This window comes from Ochotona princeps, chromosome 8 (genome assembly GCF_030435755.1).
Source record: "Ochotona princeps isolate mOchPri1 chromosome 8, mOchPri1.hap1, whole genome shotgun sequence".
Lineage (NCBI taxonomy): Eukaryota > Metazoa > Chordata > Mammalia > Lagomorpha > Ochotonidae > Ochotona > Ochotona princeps.
Window position 1 is genome coordinate 25,852,707 of NC_080839.1, and position 17,710 is coordinate 25,870,416.

Below are 17,710 nucleotides of genomic sequence, written 5' to 3' on the forward strand. Positions count from 1 at the left end.
GGCCATTCTGGAAACGGTACATACTTTCTCTGCTCACATTCTGTTAGCCACCTACCTGCAAGGGAGGCCAGGCAGGGTATTTTTTTATTCTGAGTAATCATTTCTGTCATTGCAGAAAGTGGAGACTGTTGAAACAGCCAACAACAAGCAGCCTTTGACTCTCAGCACAGATAGTGGACATTTTAAACCCTTTGTGAAGAGATTCTGGCAATTTTAATGGAGGAGATCCTGCCTCGTAACTTCCCTTCTTTTCCCTTGGGCATATATATATACGTATATATATATATATATTTTTTTTTTTTACCATTTTTTTTTCTTTTTTTTTTTTTGACAATCTTTACATGGTTAATTAGGGCACAAAAGTTCAAGGGCTACAGGAAAGTGGGTAAGACTGTTGTTTCCACATTCTCTTATTTTTCTGTATCTGGGGTATATGCGGAGATAAAGGGAGAAGCCCCACCCAGCCTCCCACCCATCCCAGGTCCCCTATGTGGGGCATGCTCCGAGGGTCTTGCTCAAGTGGTTTTGATAGTTCAACAGTTATGAATTGTTGCCAATCTCACCATTCCAAGCACAATGAAGTTGCTGCAGAATCCGCTGATTGACATAGTCCGCTTTAGAGTCTCCGTGTGCCCAGTTTTTCAGCGATTGTGCCGTCCACTGCTCCGTCTGAGCCTCTCAGGAGGCTCAGCTCTGGCATTTGCACTCCATGCAGACCATGGAACCTGCACTTCTGTTCATGGTTGGGCTTCTGAGTTCGGCAGTTCGATTGGGGAGATTCCCAAAGAAACCTTGCCTGAAGTTATCCCAGACCCGATTCTTGTGTGTACTTGCAAGTACAGGGCCCAGTACAATCCGTCGTCCCAATCAACTGGAGGTTGCAATTGCTAGGTCAGTTCTGTTTTCAGCTCTGTCTTCCACTGGAACCAATGGGTGTTGCATTCCAGCCAGATTCTGCCCAGCATACACTCGGCCCTCACATAAACCAGTGGGAGCTGCAGCCTAGTCGGAGCGACCCACAATAACCCCCACCAGGCCCACCCCCTACCCTGGCTCCTGTGCTTGCCAGTATGTACAGTAGACTAGTCCAATCTGTCCCACATCCCATTCACCTCTTACGCATGTCAGTGGACACCGAAGCCTAGTTCAACCCTTGGGTCCAGATTGATGGAAGCAGGCTTCCCTGTTACCATTTATCATGGGGTGGTCTTTAAAATGATCTCTAGTTTTCTGGCTGGGGACTCTGCTTTGCAAAGGGCTCAGAGCTCTGCTTTTTCTAATTACGCTATATGTATTAATTTGGGAAAATTCCCATAATTATTTTATTTCCCATTCTTTTTTTTTTAAAAAGATTTATTTATTTTTATTACAAAGTCAGATACACAGAGAGGAGGAGAGACAGAGAGGAAGATCCTCCGTCCGATGATTCACTCCCCAAGTGAGCCGCAACCGCCGGTGCTATGCCGATCCCGAAGCCAGGAACCAGGAACCTCTTCCAGGTCTCCCACGCGGGTGCAGTGTCCCAATGCATTGGGCTGTCCTCCACTGCTTTCCCAGGCCACAAGCAGGGAGCTGGATGGGAAGTGGAGCTGCTGGGATTAGAACCAGCGCCCATATGGGATCCCGGTGCGTTCAGGTCGAGGACTTTAGCTGCTAGGCCACGCTGCCGGGCCCGATTTCCCATTCTTTAATCCCATATCTTTTATTTCCACTGTGATTGTATTGGCTCGCTACTGTATAAATATGTGCAGTTTAATTCAGCAATGTGTTTTCTTTGCTATATATCCCTTCCCCATTCTTTTAATCTCATTTTTGGTTTCATCATTCATTTGTTTCTAGTTTCAGGTTGTGTTCTGTCCCTTTTTGAGTAGCTTAGTGTAAGACTGTTTATAGTGCTAAGGTAGGTGAAAATGAGAACAGTCATTTGTTGTGCCTGTTTGAGTACCAGTGCTAGATAGGAGTACCTTGCTGGCGACATGATTGCTGTTCCACGTTGTCTGGGGAACGGTGATAGAGTGGCTGAAGGTTGCCCAGCTCTTAGACTTTCTTCAGTCAGAATCAAGTTGTTCACGTCTCCCTGATTTTACATGCATCTCCAACAGCCCTGTCAGAGGTCTTTCCTATCTAAGGAGGGGAAATCTTAGGATTCCCTTTACTTTTTAGGAGCTGGGATAACAAGTAAGAATTCTAAGGGTCTTGTTGACTTACCAGATAGTTTCTAAAAGATGGGCGGAGAGAAACTTGGGCAGCTGCGTTAGAACAATTCCATTGTGACATTATTGTTTTCCTGCCTTTACTGTGAGCCTTGGTCTTTGTTCGGAGATAATCTTTGTTGTCTGTTTAAAAACTCTAAAATATTCTATTCTGTTGATATACCATTGTGCAAATATGTTTCCCAAGTTTTACTGTAACAGATAAATTTGCAAATGTGCAACTGTTATTTTCTGTCACATTATTTACTTAGTTTAAATTTCTAGGAGTAGACATGCTGTGACAGAGTATATATGGAATATCTGAATCTTGATGCCTAATGTTGTCCTTACTTTTAATAAGAGTGATGGCAACTTAGATTCTCACCGGAAGTCAGTGTGTGTGCTAAGGCCATTAAAGCCTTGCTAGTGTTTGGTAGTAATTTCTGTTTGTTTTTCTTTCTTTCCCATTTTTCTTTCCTGCCTTTCTTCCCTTCTTTCTTTGTCTCTATTTTGTCTTTTTTCTTTTCTCTTTCCTTTTTTTTTTTTTTTTTGATTTATTTATTTTTATTGGAAAGTCAGATTTAGAGAGAGGAGAGTCAAAGAGAATGACTTTACATCTGTTGTTTCACTCCCCAAATGGCCGCAATGGCCAGAGCTGAGCTGATCTGAAGCCAGGAGTCAGAACTTTTGGGTGCAGGGTCCCAAGGCTTTGGGCCATCCTCCACTGCTTTCCCAGGCCACAAGCAGGGAGCTGGATGGGAAATGGAGCAGCCAGGACAGAAATCAGTACCTATGTGGGATCAACTGAGCCATTCCACAGGCTCATTTCTGTTTCTTTTGTGACAAAGGAAGAGCTGTAGTGAGATCACTGCTTGTATTCTAGAAAAATATCTCAAGGTTGCTTAAATATTCCTTTTATTATTGTAGCATTTTTCTGTGTCTTGCTTGACTACTTATTTTCTCATTGTGAGTTAAGTTTTTATGCTTGTCCCTTTAAAGACTTTGATGTTTTCTTATCCATGAAAGCAGAAACCTTCACAAAGGAAAATGCTCACCTTTGTATTTTTATATTTTATAAAAGAGTTTCTATAAGCCTTATCTTTCAGGAGATTAAACCTAAGATTTTTGAAGATTAATATCTTATCGTTGATTCTTGATTTAAATTGAGAAAAGTTATTTCTATAAATATTTTCTTCTCTTTTTGCTACTTTTCTATAATTTATTTTTAATTATTCCTTGATTGTTCACTTTTAGTCTGAAATTGTCCTATGATTAAATGAAAGGTAACTAGAAGCAATTTATCTCAATCTCATTTATTGAATTTTTTGTCATGTTGTGTTAGAAAATTGACTCTTACATTAAGCTTTTATGTATAATTTGCCTTTTTAATGCCTGATAAGGATAAGCTTCGTTTCTTTTTTTAAATGTTCTTTTCAAAGTTTAGTCATTTTGTTTTGTTTCAATAAAGGATTCTTATTGAATAGTGAGTAACAATGAACAGCTGTGAAGCTCTGATTTTGTTTTATCTTTCACGACTTTTTGTCCTTTGGCTAAGATTAAGTATAGTTTCTGTCTTTAGTTCTTTTAAATCTTCTAACAGTAATTAGCTTTGTAAGAGTTATTTATTACCAAGGTATTCTGTTTAAGTATTTTATATATTTTTTTCTATTGTAAAAATAAGATCTCTTTTATTATATCCTTAGTTATTGCTGGTAAGAATTTGGTGAAACAAAGTTTGAAGAAATAACTGTTGATTTATTTATTTGTTCCATCTGCTGATTTACTCTCTAAATGGCAAAAAATGGCCTGAACTGGCCCAGTCTAAAGCCAGGAACCGAAAGCTTTTTCCGAGTCCCACATGAGAGTGCATCAACCCACGTATGTGGACCATCTTGTGCTTCCTTCCCAGTCATTAGCAGGGAGCTGAATCAGAAGTGAAGCAGCTGGGACTTGAACCAGTCCCTATATGGGATGCCCGCACCGCAGATGGAGACTTTACCTGCTATACCATAATGGTGGCCCTCAGTTTTAAATTTTTGTTTTTAAAGTTTTTTTTTTTTTTTTTTTAAATGAAAAGTCAGATGTACAGAGAGGAAGACCTTCCATCTAATGATTCATTCCCCAAGCAGCCGCAACGGCTCTTGACTTCAGATTGGCTCATCTTTGTCCCTTGCAGCCTTTTGGGGGAATGTACCAATGGATGGAAGACTTAGCTCTCTGTCTCTCCTCTCTGTAAATGAGCCAATCTGAAGCCAGGAGCTTCTTCTGGGTCCTTCACACTAATGCAGGGTCCCAAGGCTTTGGGCCGTTCTCGACTGCTTTCCCAGGCTACAAGCAGAGAACTGGATGGGAAGCGGGGCTGCCAGGATCAGAACCTGCGCCCATATGGGAACCCCAGGGTGTGCAAAGTAAGAACTTTAGGCGTTAGGTTACTACCTGGCCCAGTTTTAAATTCTTTTTTTTAATATTTAATATATTTTTAGTTTGAATTTTGAATTATGTGGTACAATTTTGTACGGGCTGGGGTTTCCCCCAAACTCCCACCCCCGTCAGATTTTTCCCATTATGTTACAATAGTGTAGTCCTTCATAAGGAATCATAATTTCATCAGTATCTTATTTAAGTGTACCCCTGACATTGTTGGTAAAGACAATGTTGGACAATCCATCATCCCATTGTCTACACATGTCCAACAGTTTCATTGGGAATCCATCTTTCATCTGGAAGCAGGGATGCATGTTCCATTATACCCCCACATCTGTATATGATAGACCCCAGATCTCCATCACTATGCATTACCATAAGTGAGAAGCCATGAAACAAGGTCAACAACTGGTATGAGTTAGAACTGCCACAACAACAACAAATTACAGTGCCATGAAAAAAAGACAGTTTTAAATTCTTCCTACAGATCTTGGATTCCCTCATGGTTACAGGGACCCATCAGTGTTGCTCCCCAGGGTGCTAATTAGCTGGAACATGAGTTGGAGAATCAGCTAGGGTTTGAGCCCAGACATTGTAGTATGAGATGCATGTAACCTGCATGGCAGTTTAACAGCTCTGTTTCTTAATGAATTGAAACTTCTCAATAGTTTTTGACTAAGAGATAGAGAATATTTTAACTTAAAATATTAGTCAAATTTAAAGCAGGAAAAAGTACTTCCCTCATGATTATCATCTTCATTGTTTTCACAGTGCAGCCAATCTTTGTTCTACTTTCAGGTGGAAAACCATGAGTTCCTTGTGAAGCCTTCATTTGATCCGAATCTGAGTGAGTTAAGAGAAGTAATGGATGACTTGGAAAAGAAGATGCAATCAACACTAATAAGTGCAGCCAGAGATCTTGGTAAAAATGGGTCTTTTGCGGGGGAGGTGGATTTTGTTGTTGTTGTTGTTGTTGTTGTGCAGTATCCACAATGTTTTGAGATTATTTTACTAATTTCCCACCTTCAAGATGATCACACATTTCTGCTCAACAGAAGTGTGCCCGTGGATCTTTGCATGACATGATTAAAATAAGCCCTATTTCCTGATTCTTCCAGGAATATTTCACTGAGTTGCCGTTAGGTTTTCCATAGGTGTCATTATTGCCAACTTTTTTTCTATGCTTAAAATTTACTTACATTTTGAGATGTTGAGACATGATTGAATTAAAATAATTTTACATATTTATGGAGTATATAATGTGATATTTTAGTAGATGTATGCAGTGTGTATTGATCAAATCGGGGTGAATAGCGTCTTCCCTCTGTCATTTATGGTTTGAGCTTTCGAGCTTCTATTCTGTTTTCTTAGAAAGTTTGTGAGAGGTTATTATGGACCATAATCATTTCACTGTGCTGTGTCACACAAGTAATGTCTGTCTTCTCTGTGAGATTATTAATTCATTAGGGTGATTTCAGTTATTAAATGTCTTCATGTTAGACAAGTTTGAATGAGTAAATGAATCCTAAATTATTTGAATGAAAAAAGCCCTTTGGGGGTAGTTAGGTTTAAACTTTCACAGAATCTGATGATTGTTATATATCTTTTCATAGGATTATATACCCACATCTACATTAACAAAAATGTGGGAGATCATGTTTTTTTTTTGTTTGTTTTTTGTTTTTTTGTTTTTTGACATTTATTTGAAAGCATGACAGAAAATGAAACAGAAAGATTCTGTATCTACTAGTTCACTTCTAAAAGGTCTGCAACATGGGTCTGGAGCAATGACTCTTTTGGCTAGTATTCTGCCTGCAGTGCTGACATTCAGTATAGGCACCAGTCTGTGTCCTGGCTGCTTCACTTATAATCTAGCTCCTAGCTTAAATCTGGGAAAGCAGTGGAGGATGACCCAAAACCTTGGCACCTGCACCGAAGTGGGAGACTTGGAAGAAGCTCCTAGCTCCTGACTTCAGATTGGCTCGGGTTCGTCTGTTGCGGCTTGGGAAATGTACCAGTGGATGAAAGACCTCTCTGTGTCACTCCTTCTCTCTGTAAATCTGTCTTCCCAGTGAAAATAAATAAATTTTTAAAAATAACAAAAAATAGCAAAATAAAACAAAACCTAGAACAGCCAGATCTGTGCCAGACTGTAGCCAAGAGTCAGGAATTCCATCGTGGTCTGCTTTGTGTGTGGCAGAAAGCTGGATTTGAAGCAGAGCAGCTCCAGCTTACACCAGCACTCACACTGGCACTCCAGTATGGGATACTGCCATCACAAACAGAGCTCACAACAGCAGCCTGGCAGTTTTCATGGAGTGTGCTTATAAAGACTACACCCCAAAAGATCACAAAAACCAGCTCTCTTCATTTCATAGCTGAGGATCTTGACACTCAAGAGTTAAAGTATCTTCAGTTAGAATCACTGTTGTGTTTTCTTAGTGATTTTTTGAAAATATTTATTTTTATTTGACAGGAAGATTTATAGAGGGAGAAGGAAAAATAGAGAGGTCTTCTGACTGCTGGTGCACTTCAGTAAACACAATGGCTGGAGTTGGGCCAATCCTGAGCCAGGGGACTGGAGCTTCTTCCAAATCTACCACATAGGTGCAGGGGCCCAACCAAGTGCTTGGGCCATCTGCCACCATTTCCCAAGCACATTAGGAGGGAGCTAGATGAAAAGTGGAGTACCAGTGTCTTGAACCACCTGGTTGACCTGGCACTCATGGGATACCAACACCACAGCAGAAACCTAACTTTATTATAGTATGGTTCTGGCCCCTTCTTAAGTACTTTTTTTAAAGATTTATTTATTTTTATTGGAAAGTCAGATATGCAGAGAGGAAGATCTGTTCATTGATTCACTCCGAAGTGGTTGCAGTGGTTGGAGCTGAGCCCTTTCAAAGCCAGGAGCCAAGAGTTTTTTCTGGGTCTCCACCATGGTGCAGGGTCCCAAGGCTTTGGGTCATCCTCAACTGCTTTCCAGGCTACAAGGAGGGATCTGGGTAGGAAGTAGGGCCACTGGGATATGAACTGTGAGATCCTGTGAGATGCCCAGTGAGATCCTGGCATGTGCAAGGTGAGGATTTTAGCCACTAAGCTTCCTTGCCCGGCCAGATTAGGCAGAATTCTTTTTTTTTTTTTTAATTTTATTTTAAATTCATTAATTACATTGTATTATGTGACACAGTTTCATAGGTACTGGGATTCTCCCCACCCCTCCCCAAACCCTCCCACCATGGTGGATTTCTCCACCTTGTTGCATAACCACAGTTCAAGTTCAGTTGAGATTCCCCCATTGCAAGCATATACCAAACATAGAGTCCAGCATCTTATTGTCCAGTCAAGTTCAACGGCTTCTTAGGTATACACTCTCTGGTCTGAAGACAGAGCCAGCAGAGTATCATCCCGATCAATTAAAAGCTCCAACATACCATCAGCAAAAATTTACATCATTATGGAATTAATTGACATAGTAATGAGTAACCAATATGTTGAAAGTAAATGCGAGTTCCCAGCCACCTTCTGTGACCACCTCATTGACATTTCAATTTTAGTTTATACACAACCTATAACATTCAAAACATAACATGTTATACATAAGATCATATCATCTTAAATTAAGGCAAACATGTGGTATTTAACCTTTTGGGATTGGCTCATTTCCCTTAGCATTATGGTTTCCAGTTTGGCCCATTTGGCCACAAAGAACTGCATTTTGTTTTTTTTAATAGCTGAGTAGTATTCCATGGAGTAGATGAACCATAGCTTTCTTATCCAATCCTCTGTTGATGGGCATTTTGGCTGCTTCCATGTTTTTGCAATTACTGATTGTGCTGCTATGAACATAGGAGTGCATGTTGGTTTCTCATAAAACAAGTGTTCTGGATATATTCCTAGGAGTGCTATTGCCGGGTCATACGGTATGTTGTATTTGAGTTGTTTGAATGTTCTCCATACTGATTTCCATAGAGGCTGTACCAGCCTGCAGCCCCACCAGCAGTGGAGTAGGGTTCCCTTTTCCCCGCAACCTCGCCAACAACTGTTGTTGGTGCTTTTATTCATGTGGGCCAGTCTTACTGGCGTTAGGTGGTACCTCATTGATGTTTTAATTTGGATTTCCCTTATTGCCAGGGAACTTGAGCATTTTTTCATATGTTTATTTGCCATTTGGGTTTGTTCCTTTGTGAAGTGTTTGCCCATTTCCCATGCCCATTTCTTGAGTGGCTTGTTTGTTTTGACATTTTGGTTGTTTTGTAGCTCTTTGTATATTCTGGAGATCAGCCCTCTATCACCTAAGTCATGTGCGAAGATCTTCTCCCATTCTGTGGGTTGCCTTTTTACTTTGTTGATTGTTTCTCTAGCTGTACAGAAGCTTCTTAGTTTGATGAGGTCCCAATTGTTTATTTTGGTCTTGATTTCTACTGCATTTGGAGTCTTTTTTAGGAAGTGAGGGCCTACCCCTAAGTGTTGCAGTGTGTTTCCAACATTTTCTTCCAAAAGTTTGAAGGTTTCTGGATGTAGGTTTAGATCTGTTATCCATTTGGATTTGATCTTAGTATATGGTGAAAGATGTGGGTCTATCTTTTTGTTTCTGCAGGCTATCAACCAGTTGTCCCAACAGCATTTATTGAACAGACCTTCCCATTTGCCTGGATTGTCGTTTGTCTTTTTGTCAAAGATTATTTGGCTGTATTTCTGTGGGTTCCCATCTGGTGTTTCTATTCTGCTCCATTGATCTTCTTCTCTATTTTTTTGCCAGTACCAGGCTGTTTTGATAACCACTGCCCTATAGTATGTCCAGAGGTCCGGAACTGTGATTCCCCCTGCTAACTTCCTGTTCTTGAGAATGGTTCTAGCTATTCGTGGTTTTTTTGTGTTTCCAGATGAACCTTTGAATCATTGTTTCCAGATCTGTGAAGAATGTTTTGGGCAATTTGATTGGGATTGCGTTGAATGTATATATTGCTTTTGGCAGTATAGACATTTTAATGATATTGATTTTACCTATCCAGGAGCATGGGATGTTACTCCATCTTTCTAGATCTTGTTCAATTTCTTTTTTAAGTAGTTTGTAGTTTTCTTCAAATAGGTCTCCAGTTTAGGCAGAATTCTAAGGACTCGGTCACATTCCCCTTTAATGATTTCTTTTAAACTTACTGGGAAATTCAAATACCTACGGATTCCTGTTTCACAGTTTAGTATTATGGAGAAAGAATTCTATTTAAAATGTTTCCAGTTGTACATTAATTGCTGCCTGCTCTTGGTCTGTTTTGTCGAATGCTCATGAGCAAATTAATGACTAACATCTGTTTCTACAGTTAAAATTAATTTTAATTCCATTTTGGAATTAAATATGCTGCTTTTAACTCAAAAAGCAGCTTTCATATTACAAAGAGTTTAAGAATTTAATAGATTTAAATTATGTACTTTCTGAATGAAGTTTGCTTGAGTTGGATTTTGTCCAGTTGTTTCCAGTACACATCTTGAAATGGAAGTATGTTTTGCACTGTTGAAGTTTAGTGATTGTAAGCATTTACTTCAAAGGTGGCTGTAGAGATTTATGACAAACTTTCTCCCTTCTTCCGATCCTGAAGGCTTGGACCCTGGCAAACAGATAAAACTAGATTCTAGTGCACAGTTTGGATATTACTTTCGAGTAACCTGCAAGGAAGAGAAAGTCCTTCGTAACAATAAAAACTTCAGTACAGTAGATATCCAAAAGAATGGTGTCAAATTTACTAACAGGTATGTAAATCAAGACACTAGTTTTACGTTTTCAGTAATTCCATGGATTTTCTGGTGAAGTGTGAATGCTGTATTATAAGAAAGCTTTACCTTGTTTATTGGTAAGTCAAGTTTTATTTTCTTCCAGGAGACTAGTCAAGTGTCCCAGTACCATTTAACAAATAATCCAGCACTTCCTCACCAACTGAAATGATATTTTCAATCTATTTTTTTTAAAGATTTATTTATTTTTATTACGAAGTCAGATATACAGAGAGGAGGAGAGACAGAGAGGAAGATCTTCCGTCTGATGGTTCACTCCACAAGTGAGCCGCAACGGCCGGTGCTGCGCCAATCCCAAAGCCAAGAACCAGGAACCTCTTCCAGGTCCCCCATGTGGGTGCAGGGTCCCAAAGCTTTGGGCCATCCTGCGCTGCTTTCCCAGGCCACAAGCAGGGAGCTGGATGGGAAGTGGAACTGCCGGGATTAGAACCAGCGCCCATATGGGATCCCGGTGCGTTCAAGGCAAGGACTTTAGCCGCTAGGCCACGTCGCCGGGCCCTCAATCTATTTTTAATGCCACTCTTTGACTTCCTTTCTCCTTATTCTTTGGCAAATGCAGAGTCGATTGTATTATTTCATAGTATGTTTCCTTTTCTTTTAGTATTTTTCTGTTTTAGTGTTTTTCACTTAATTTTTCCTAAGAAAATGGTGCTTGTCACATTAAGTTCTGATGTTTCAGTTGGATGAATGGCTTTAACAAGTCCATTCACTGAATTTTTGGGCTATGACTGTATTTTGAGAAAAATATATTTTATTTTTTACCCCTTGCTGATCTAGGGAAGTTTCTGAGGCAAATTATTCATTAGTGAAAAAGGAATGTTATTTTAAAGATTGGTAGTGATTTGAAAGGCAGAATGATACGCAGGGAGATACCTTCCTTCTGGTGGTTAAGTGCCTTCCTCCATGACTGGTCTTGGGCAGGCCACGGCCAGGCGTCCATAAATCCATTTGGGTCTCCCATGTCGGTGGCAGGGCCCCAAGTACCTGGGCCATCTTCTGCTGCTTTCCCAGGTGCAATAGCAGGAAGCTGGATTGGAAGCAGAGTAGCCAAGAAACACTTCGGTGATTTAAGGAGGGTATTTGTCATTTTATTTCTGTATTCTGGAATCTATAGCCTTATGCCTCCATCTCCTAAATATTCCCTGTAATTTACAGATCATTTATTTATGCATTTATAGTTGTAGATAAAGAAATTAAGGCTACAGTATACTGGGTTCAAAGATCTTTTGATGCCCAGTCTAATCTGTTTTCCCAGTATGCTGTGTATCTTCTACTTCCATAAAGGTTTATATTTTTGCTTAGATAAGGTGGAGATTTTTAAATTTTTCTCAATAATTTGGATGCTTACTGGGTTGTGACTGTGCTATTTAATTTTTCTTCTTAAAAGGCTTTAGTTGGGCCTAGCAGGATAGCATAATGGTTAAAGTCCTCGATTTAAAGTGCCAGCGTCCCATATGGACGCCAGTTCTAATCCCAGCAGCCCGACTTCCTATCCAGTTCCTTGCCTGTGGCCTGGGAAAGCAATGGAGGACGGCCCAAGGCTTTGGGACCCTGCACCCATGTGGAAGGCCTGGAAGAGATCCTGGCTCCTGGCTTCAGATTGGCTCAGCTGCAGCTGTTGCTGAAAGATCTTCCTCTCTGTCTCTCCTCTCTCTGTATATCTGCCTTTCCAATAAAAATAGAGAAATATTTAAAATCTCTATTCTTAAAAAAAAAAAAGCCTTTAGTCCTTATCCGAAATGAAAGCTCAAGTGCTTAGTTTGACCAATTATTGTCTGCACTTACGAGATTTTACAGCTTATCTCTTCACGCTAGGTTCTCGCTTTTATAATATTTTTGCCCTTTGCTTTTCTAACGTTTAATTCTTTTTATTTGCTTGTTTTATAGTAGTCATTTTGTTCTCTTAATCACCCTGTACTGTCCTGTAGTTAGTCATGTTTCAGAGATGATTTTTCATCCAAGGTGGCCAGGGCTGGGCCAATGAAAAGCCAGGGTCCTGGAACTGCATCTGTGTCTTCCACGTGGTAGCAGGGCTCGGATATTTGGGCCATCTTCCACTGCGCTTCCAGGCATATTAGCAGGATGCTGGGCCATAAACAGAGCAGCCAGGACCCCAGCTGAGACTCCAAATGTGAGATGTTGGCATCCCAAGTGGCAGCTTAACCCATTGTACCACGACGTCAGCCCTTCATTTTTGTTCTTCATTTTATTTCCTTTTAATGCCAGTGAATATTGTTTTTCTCATTTTATTCTCATATTTTTTCAGGATTTTTGGTTTTAAGCAATAAATACCTATTTTCAGATTATGAAGTTTATTTCCAAAACATTTTATTTTTGAAAACTGAATATCAAAAGATGTACAATAAAGAGAAAAATGTGTGTGTGTACGCGTTTAAGAGGAAGGAAGGCATCCTTCCTCAATAAGGATTGTATTTTAATTATTTTCTATCAGAATTTTATTTATTAAAATTAAAATAATTAAAATTATTTTAAATTATTTTTATTTAAATAATTTAAAATAATTTTAATTATTTTGTATCAGAATTTTACTCAAGGGATTTATTTGCTTGTTACAGTACTGACTGTGCTGGTATACTATTCCTGACATTAATAAACTGAACTGCAGCCGCTTCCGCCCCTAATGAGTTGCCCAATTTGTTCCTGTGTCCTAATTTTGTTGCTGCCTTGGTGATTCAGAATGAAAATATGCTTTGTTACGTTTTATATAATGTTTTTAATAATATATTAACTTGATTTGCAGTAAAAAAAAAAATTTTTTTTTGATTTGCAGTAAATTAAGTTCTTTAAATGAAGAATATACCAAAAATAAATCTGAGTATGAGGAGGCCCAGGACGCTATTGTTAAAGAAATTGTCAATATTTCTTCAGGTAAAATTTAGTAATGTTTCTAAATATAATCTTAGTTTTGGTCATTAATTAGCATCATGATGTTGGAAGAGTGTTTTCTGGTATGTTTTGGTAAGCTGTAGTATACTGTAACTAATTACTACTTGTAGAGCAAAACATTTTAGGGTGGGAAATAGAACTTTAAATTAACTAAACTTTAAGCACCAGCTGAGGAATGACAATAACCTGAACTTTTTTAATTTTTAGTTTTTTAAAGATTTATTTATTTGTATTGCAAAGTCAGATATGCAGAGAGGAGGAGAGACAGACAGGAAGATCTTTCGTCTGATGGCTTACTTCCAAAGCAGCTGCTATGGCCGGAGCTGATCAAATCCAAAGCCAGGATGCAGGAGCCTCTTCTGGGTCTCCCATGCCAGTGCAGGGTCCCAAGGCTTTGGACTGTCCTCGACTGCTTCCCCAGGCCACAAGCAGGGAGCTAGATGGGAAGCGGGGCCGCTGGAACACGAACCGGCGTCCATATGGGATCCCGGGTGTGCAAGGTGAGGACTTTAGCTGCTAGGACACTGCGCTGGGCCCTATTTTTAATTTTTAATTTTAATTTTTTAATGGGAAAACATAAAGCATCTAGTTGTAACAAGGAGAAGACAAACTACCAGCAGTATCTTGCGTTGTCTGTAAGCTCAAGCTCTAGGTTATGAAAATAAATACAAGTGAAAATAAACATGAGACAAGCCTCTATGGGTTCTAAATTCCATTTTGCAGATTTTTGGAGTCTGTTAAAAAGCTGCTGCCAGAGTTGATTTTCTGAAAATGAACGATATAGTACAGCTTGGCCCTTAGGCATGGCTCTTCAATGGAGCAGACATACGTTCAGCACAGGGTCGGGTAGAGATGTGTTACACCAGAAGATTCTGCTCACTACCGTCTGGATGTTGACTGTGATCTCTGTGCTGCCACGTTAGCCAGGTTGTCAAAGTTAGCATCACCAGTTACTCAACAAGTGGCATTTCTGAGCTTTCTAATGTGATACAGAAGGAAGGACACAGTATCACTTCTGTAGAGTTTTTCTTTCTTATTGTCTGTCTTATTATCTTGATTTTTCTCTCTCTCCTCCTCCTCCTCCTCCCCCGTTCCTTCCTTCTTTTCTCCCTTCCTTCCTGCAGATTTACACCCAGAAGACAAGATAGAAAGATTTTCTATCTGCTAGTCACTCCCCAAGTGACCCCAATGGCCAGAGCTGAGTCAAGCCAAAACCAGGAGCCAGGAGCCTCCTCTGGTCTCCCATACGGGTGTAGGTTTCCAAGATGTTGGGCCGTCCTCTGCTGCTTTCCCATAACAGGGAGCTAGGTGGGAAATGGAGGACGTGAACACAAATGGGATGGTGGCACCACAGGGCATAGGATTAACATGCTATTATCATTGCACTAACCTCAATATTATTTTTGAGTATATTTGTGTCTGTATGTTAGAAAGTGTGGGGTCAGTCTTGTGTAGCTGGTAAAGCTGCCACCTGCAGTGCCGGCATTATCGCTGTACTGTTTCTGTTCAGCCTTGGAAAAGCAGTGGGAAGTGTGGGCCAAGTGTCTGGACCCTTGCCCTCAACATGGGATAGCTCCTGGGTGGAGCTGTTTCCTGGCTTTGTCTTATACCAGCCTGGCTGTTGGAGTCATCTAGGGAGTAAAGTAGTGGATGGAACAACTCTCTCTCTTAGACTTTCAATACAATACAAAAAGTCATAAGAAAAAAAAAAAAATAGTCATAGAAGTTTGATCTTAGCATTGTGGCACTGCAGGTTAAGCCACAACGTGTGAGGCCAGCATCCCATTTTGGGGTAATTTGAATCTTGTTTGGTTACTCCACTTCAGATCCAGTTCCCAGCCACCTCAGTAGAGGCCTGCATGGACTTCCTGGTTTCAGCCTATTCCAGCTCTGGCTGTTGTGGCCACTTGAGGAATGAGCCAGTAGAGTAGAATACCTCTACCTCCCTGTCTTTTTCTCTCTGTGCCATGCTGCCTTTCATGTTAATTAATTAATTTAAAAATCTATGGTAAGTTTTCTACTGATGTTTAATTCCTGCAAGTTCCTATTGCCACAAGGAAGTAGTGAGCTCTTCTTAAAAAACTTTTAGTAGAAGAATTAAATTATTTTTTCATTCATGAGTGAATTTTTACTGTCAAAATGTTTGTCCCTTTTAGTAGAAATGAAGGAATAAGAAATGACTCATTTTCTGCCACTTGATTGAACTCATGATCTTGTGTTTTCCTGAAGTTGTGAGCACTTTCCTCCTGCATGTCTGGTGAGGATTGGGATGAGTGATGTGGTAGCCTGTGTGACACCAGGTGTGTTACACCAGCTCCTCTTCTCTGAGCAATCAGAATTTACTCTGAAGTTCTGGCTGTTGTAGTTTGCTCTGTCTGTCATGTGTTTGGGTTTTTTTCATGAATGTGACAGCTTTTAGTATTAATACTCTAGCAAAATACTTGCAGAATCTTGAAAATGGTGGCTTTTTAAAATTAGTATTATTAAGATTTTTTGGGCCTAGCAGCTAAAGTCCTCGCCTTAAACCTGCCCCGGGATCCCATATAGGCGCTGGTTCTAATCCCGGCAGCTCCACTTCCCATCTAGCTCCCTGCTTGTGGCCTGGGAAAGCAGTCGAGGACGGCCCAAAACCTTGGGACCCTGCACCCGTGTGGGAGACCTGGAAGAGGTTCTTGACTCCTGGCTTTGGATCGGCATAGCACTGGCCGTTGTGGTCACTCAGGGAGTGAATCACTGGACGGAAGATCTTTCTGTCTCTCCTCCTCTCTGTATATCTGACTTTGTAATAAAAATAAAGTAAATCTTTTAAAAAAAAATAAAAAGCAGGGAGCTGGATGGGAAATGGAGCTGCCGGGATTAGAACCGGCGTCCATATGGGATCCCTGCGCGTTCAAGTCGAGGACTTCAGCTGCTAGACCACGCTGCCAGGCCTGAAAATGTTTTTAAGTGATAATTGGTGATCTAAATTCATACTGAAATTCTATGGACGTGGTAATGATGAAAAAAACTAAGCCTTGGTGATAGTCCTACTGTGGTTTTGTGCATACAAAGTCCGTTACAGTCACATGACTGCCTGCCAAGTGGGGGTGCCGTATTTTTTATGCTGATTGGGAGGTGCCACCCTGGTTTTCTCAAAGTTGAGAGTGTGTTTCAGACAGTACTTCCTCTTGCTTCTCTTAATTTTTTTTTTCTCTTACTGAGGAAAGCGAAAGAATTTTTGCTTATCAGCATTTTTTGAAAGCTTTTTCTTGTTAATTTTTTAAATCCTGACTCATCTCTTCACAAATACTTTTCCTTTTTAATTTTGCTGGGTTTGGATAGGGAGGGAATCATACTTTTTTTTTTTTTTTAAGTTACCTTTTTATGTAAAAGGTAGATTTATAGAGAGAGAGTGAAGCAGAGACAGAGAAATCTTCCATCTGCTGGTTCACTCCTCAGATGTCCGCAGTGGCCGGAGCTGAGCTGATCCAGAGCCAGCAGCCAGGAGGTTTTAGATCTCCCGTATGGGTGCAGGGTCCTGGGGCTTTGGACCATCCTCTGCTCTTTTCCCAGGCCATAAGCAAGGAGTTGGATGAGGAGTAAAGCACCCAGGACTTGGAATGGGTGTTCCCAGTGCTGCAGGTGAAGGTTTAAGATGCTGGCCCTTGGCATTAGTCCCCCTCTCTTTCTTAACTTTCTTAACTAGAAAATGAGTTACGTGTTCTTAAAGGAGGAAGTTAATCTTTATTCTTACAAGTCTTACCTGGTTTTTTTCTTACCTGTTATTGCTGTTCATGCTGTTTTTTACTTTTCTATAGGGTACGTAGAACCCATGCAGACCCTCAATGATGTGTTGGCTCAGCTTGATGCTGTTGTCAGCTTTGCTCATGTGTCTAATGGAGCTCCTGTTCCATATGTAAGACCAGTCATCCTGGAGAAAGGACAAGGAAGAATTATATTAAAAGGATCCAGACATGCGTGTGTTGAAGTCCAAGATGAAGTTGCATTTATTCCTAATGATGTACACTTTGAAAAAGATAAACAGATGTTCCACATCATTACAGGTAAGACACACACAGAGTGTATGGGCTTCAGTGACAGAGGTAATGGATAGTATTCCCTTAAATGTTTTTTAGTGTTGGAGTAAAAATACGTAAAATTGATGACAAACATTCCTGTCCTTGGCATTAAAAAAAGGAATGTTCTGGTTAGTTATGCATATTCATTCTGGTTAACTATGCATATTCACATTTATTTAATTTGTATTAGAGGGAAAAATCTGAAGGGATGTTAAAAACTTTATGAGGGGCTCTTGTGTAAAACTGTTTCCGGGGATTCAGGGTATTTAAAAGTGAGCATTGTCTCTCTTAAAACTTAGATTAAGCAATATTTCCCACAGTTTTTTTTTTTAATATTTA

The 17,710-nt window shown here is 40.1% G+C and overlaps 1 protein-coding gene across 1 annotated transcript in view; it reads left to right on the forward strand.

Moving 5' to 3' along the window:
- Nucleotides 1-17,710, forward strand: part of MSH2 (mutS homolog 2) — a 71,428-nt gene that overhangs the window by 47,218 nt on the left and 6,500 nt on the right. The window contains exons 9-12 of the mRNA XM_058667746.1: nucleotides 5,415-5,538; nucleotides 10,214-10,364; nucleotides 13,198-13,295; nucleotides 17,111-17,356. Coding sequence (XP_058523729.1) covers nucleotides 5,415-5,538; nucleotides 10,214-10,364; nucleotides 13,198-13,295; nucleotides 17,111-17,356 — 619 coding nt within the window. The remainder of the gene's footprint in view (nucleotides 1-5,414; nucleotides 5,539-10,213; nucleotides 10,365-13,197; nucleotides 13,296-17,110; nucleotides 17,357-17,710) is intronic.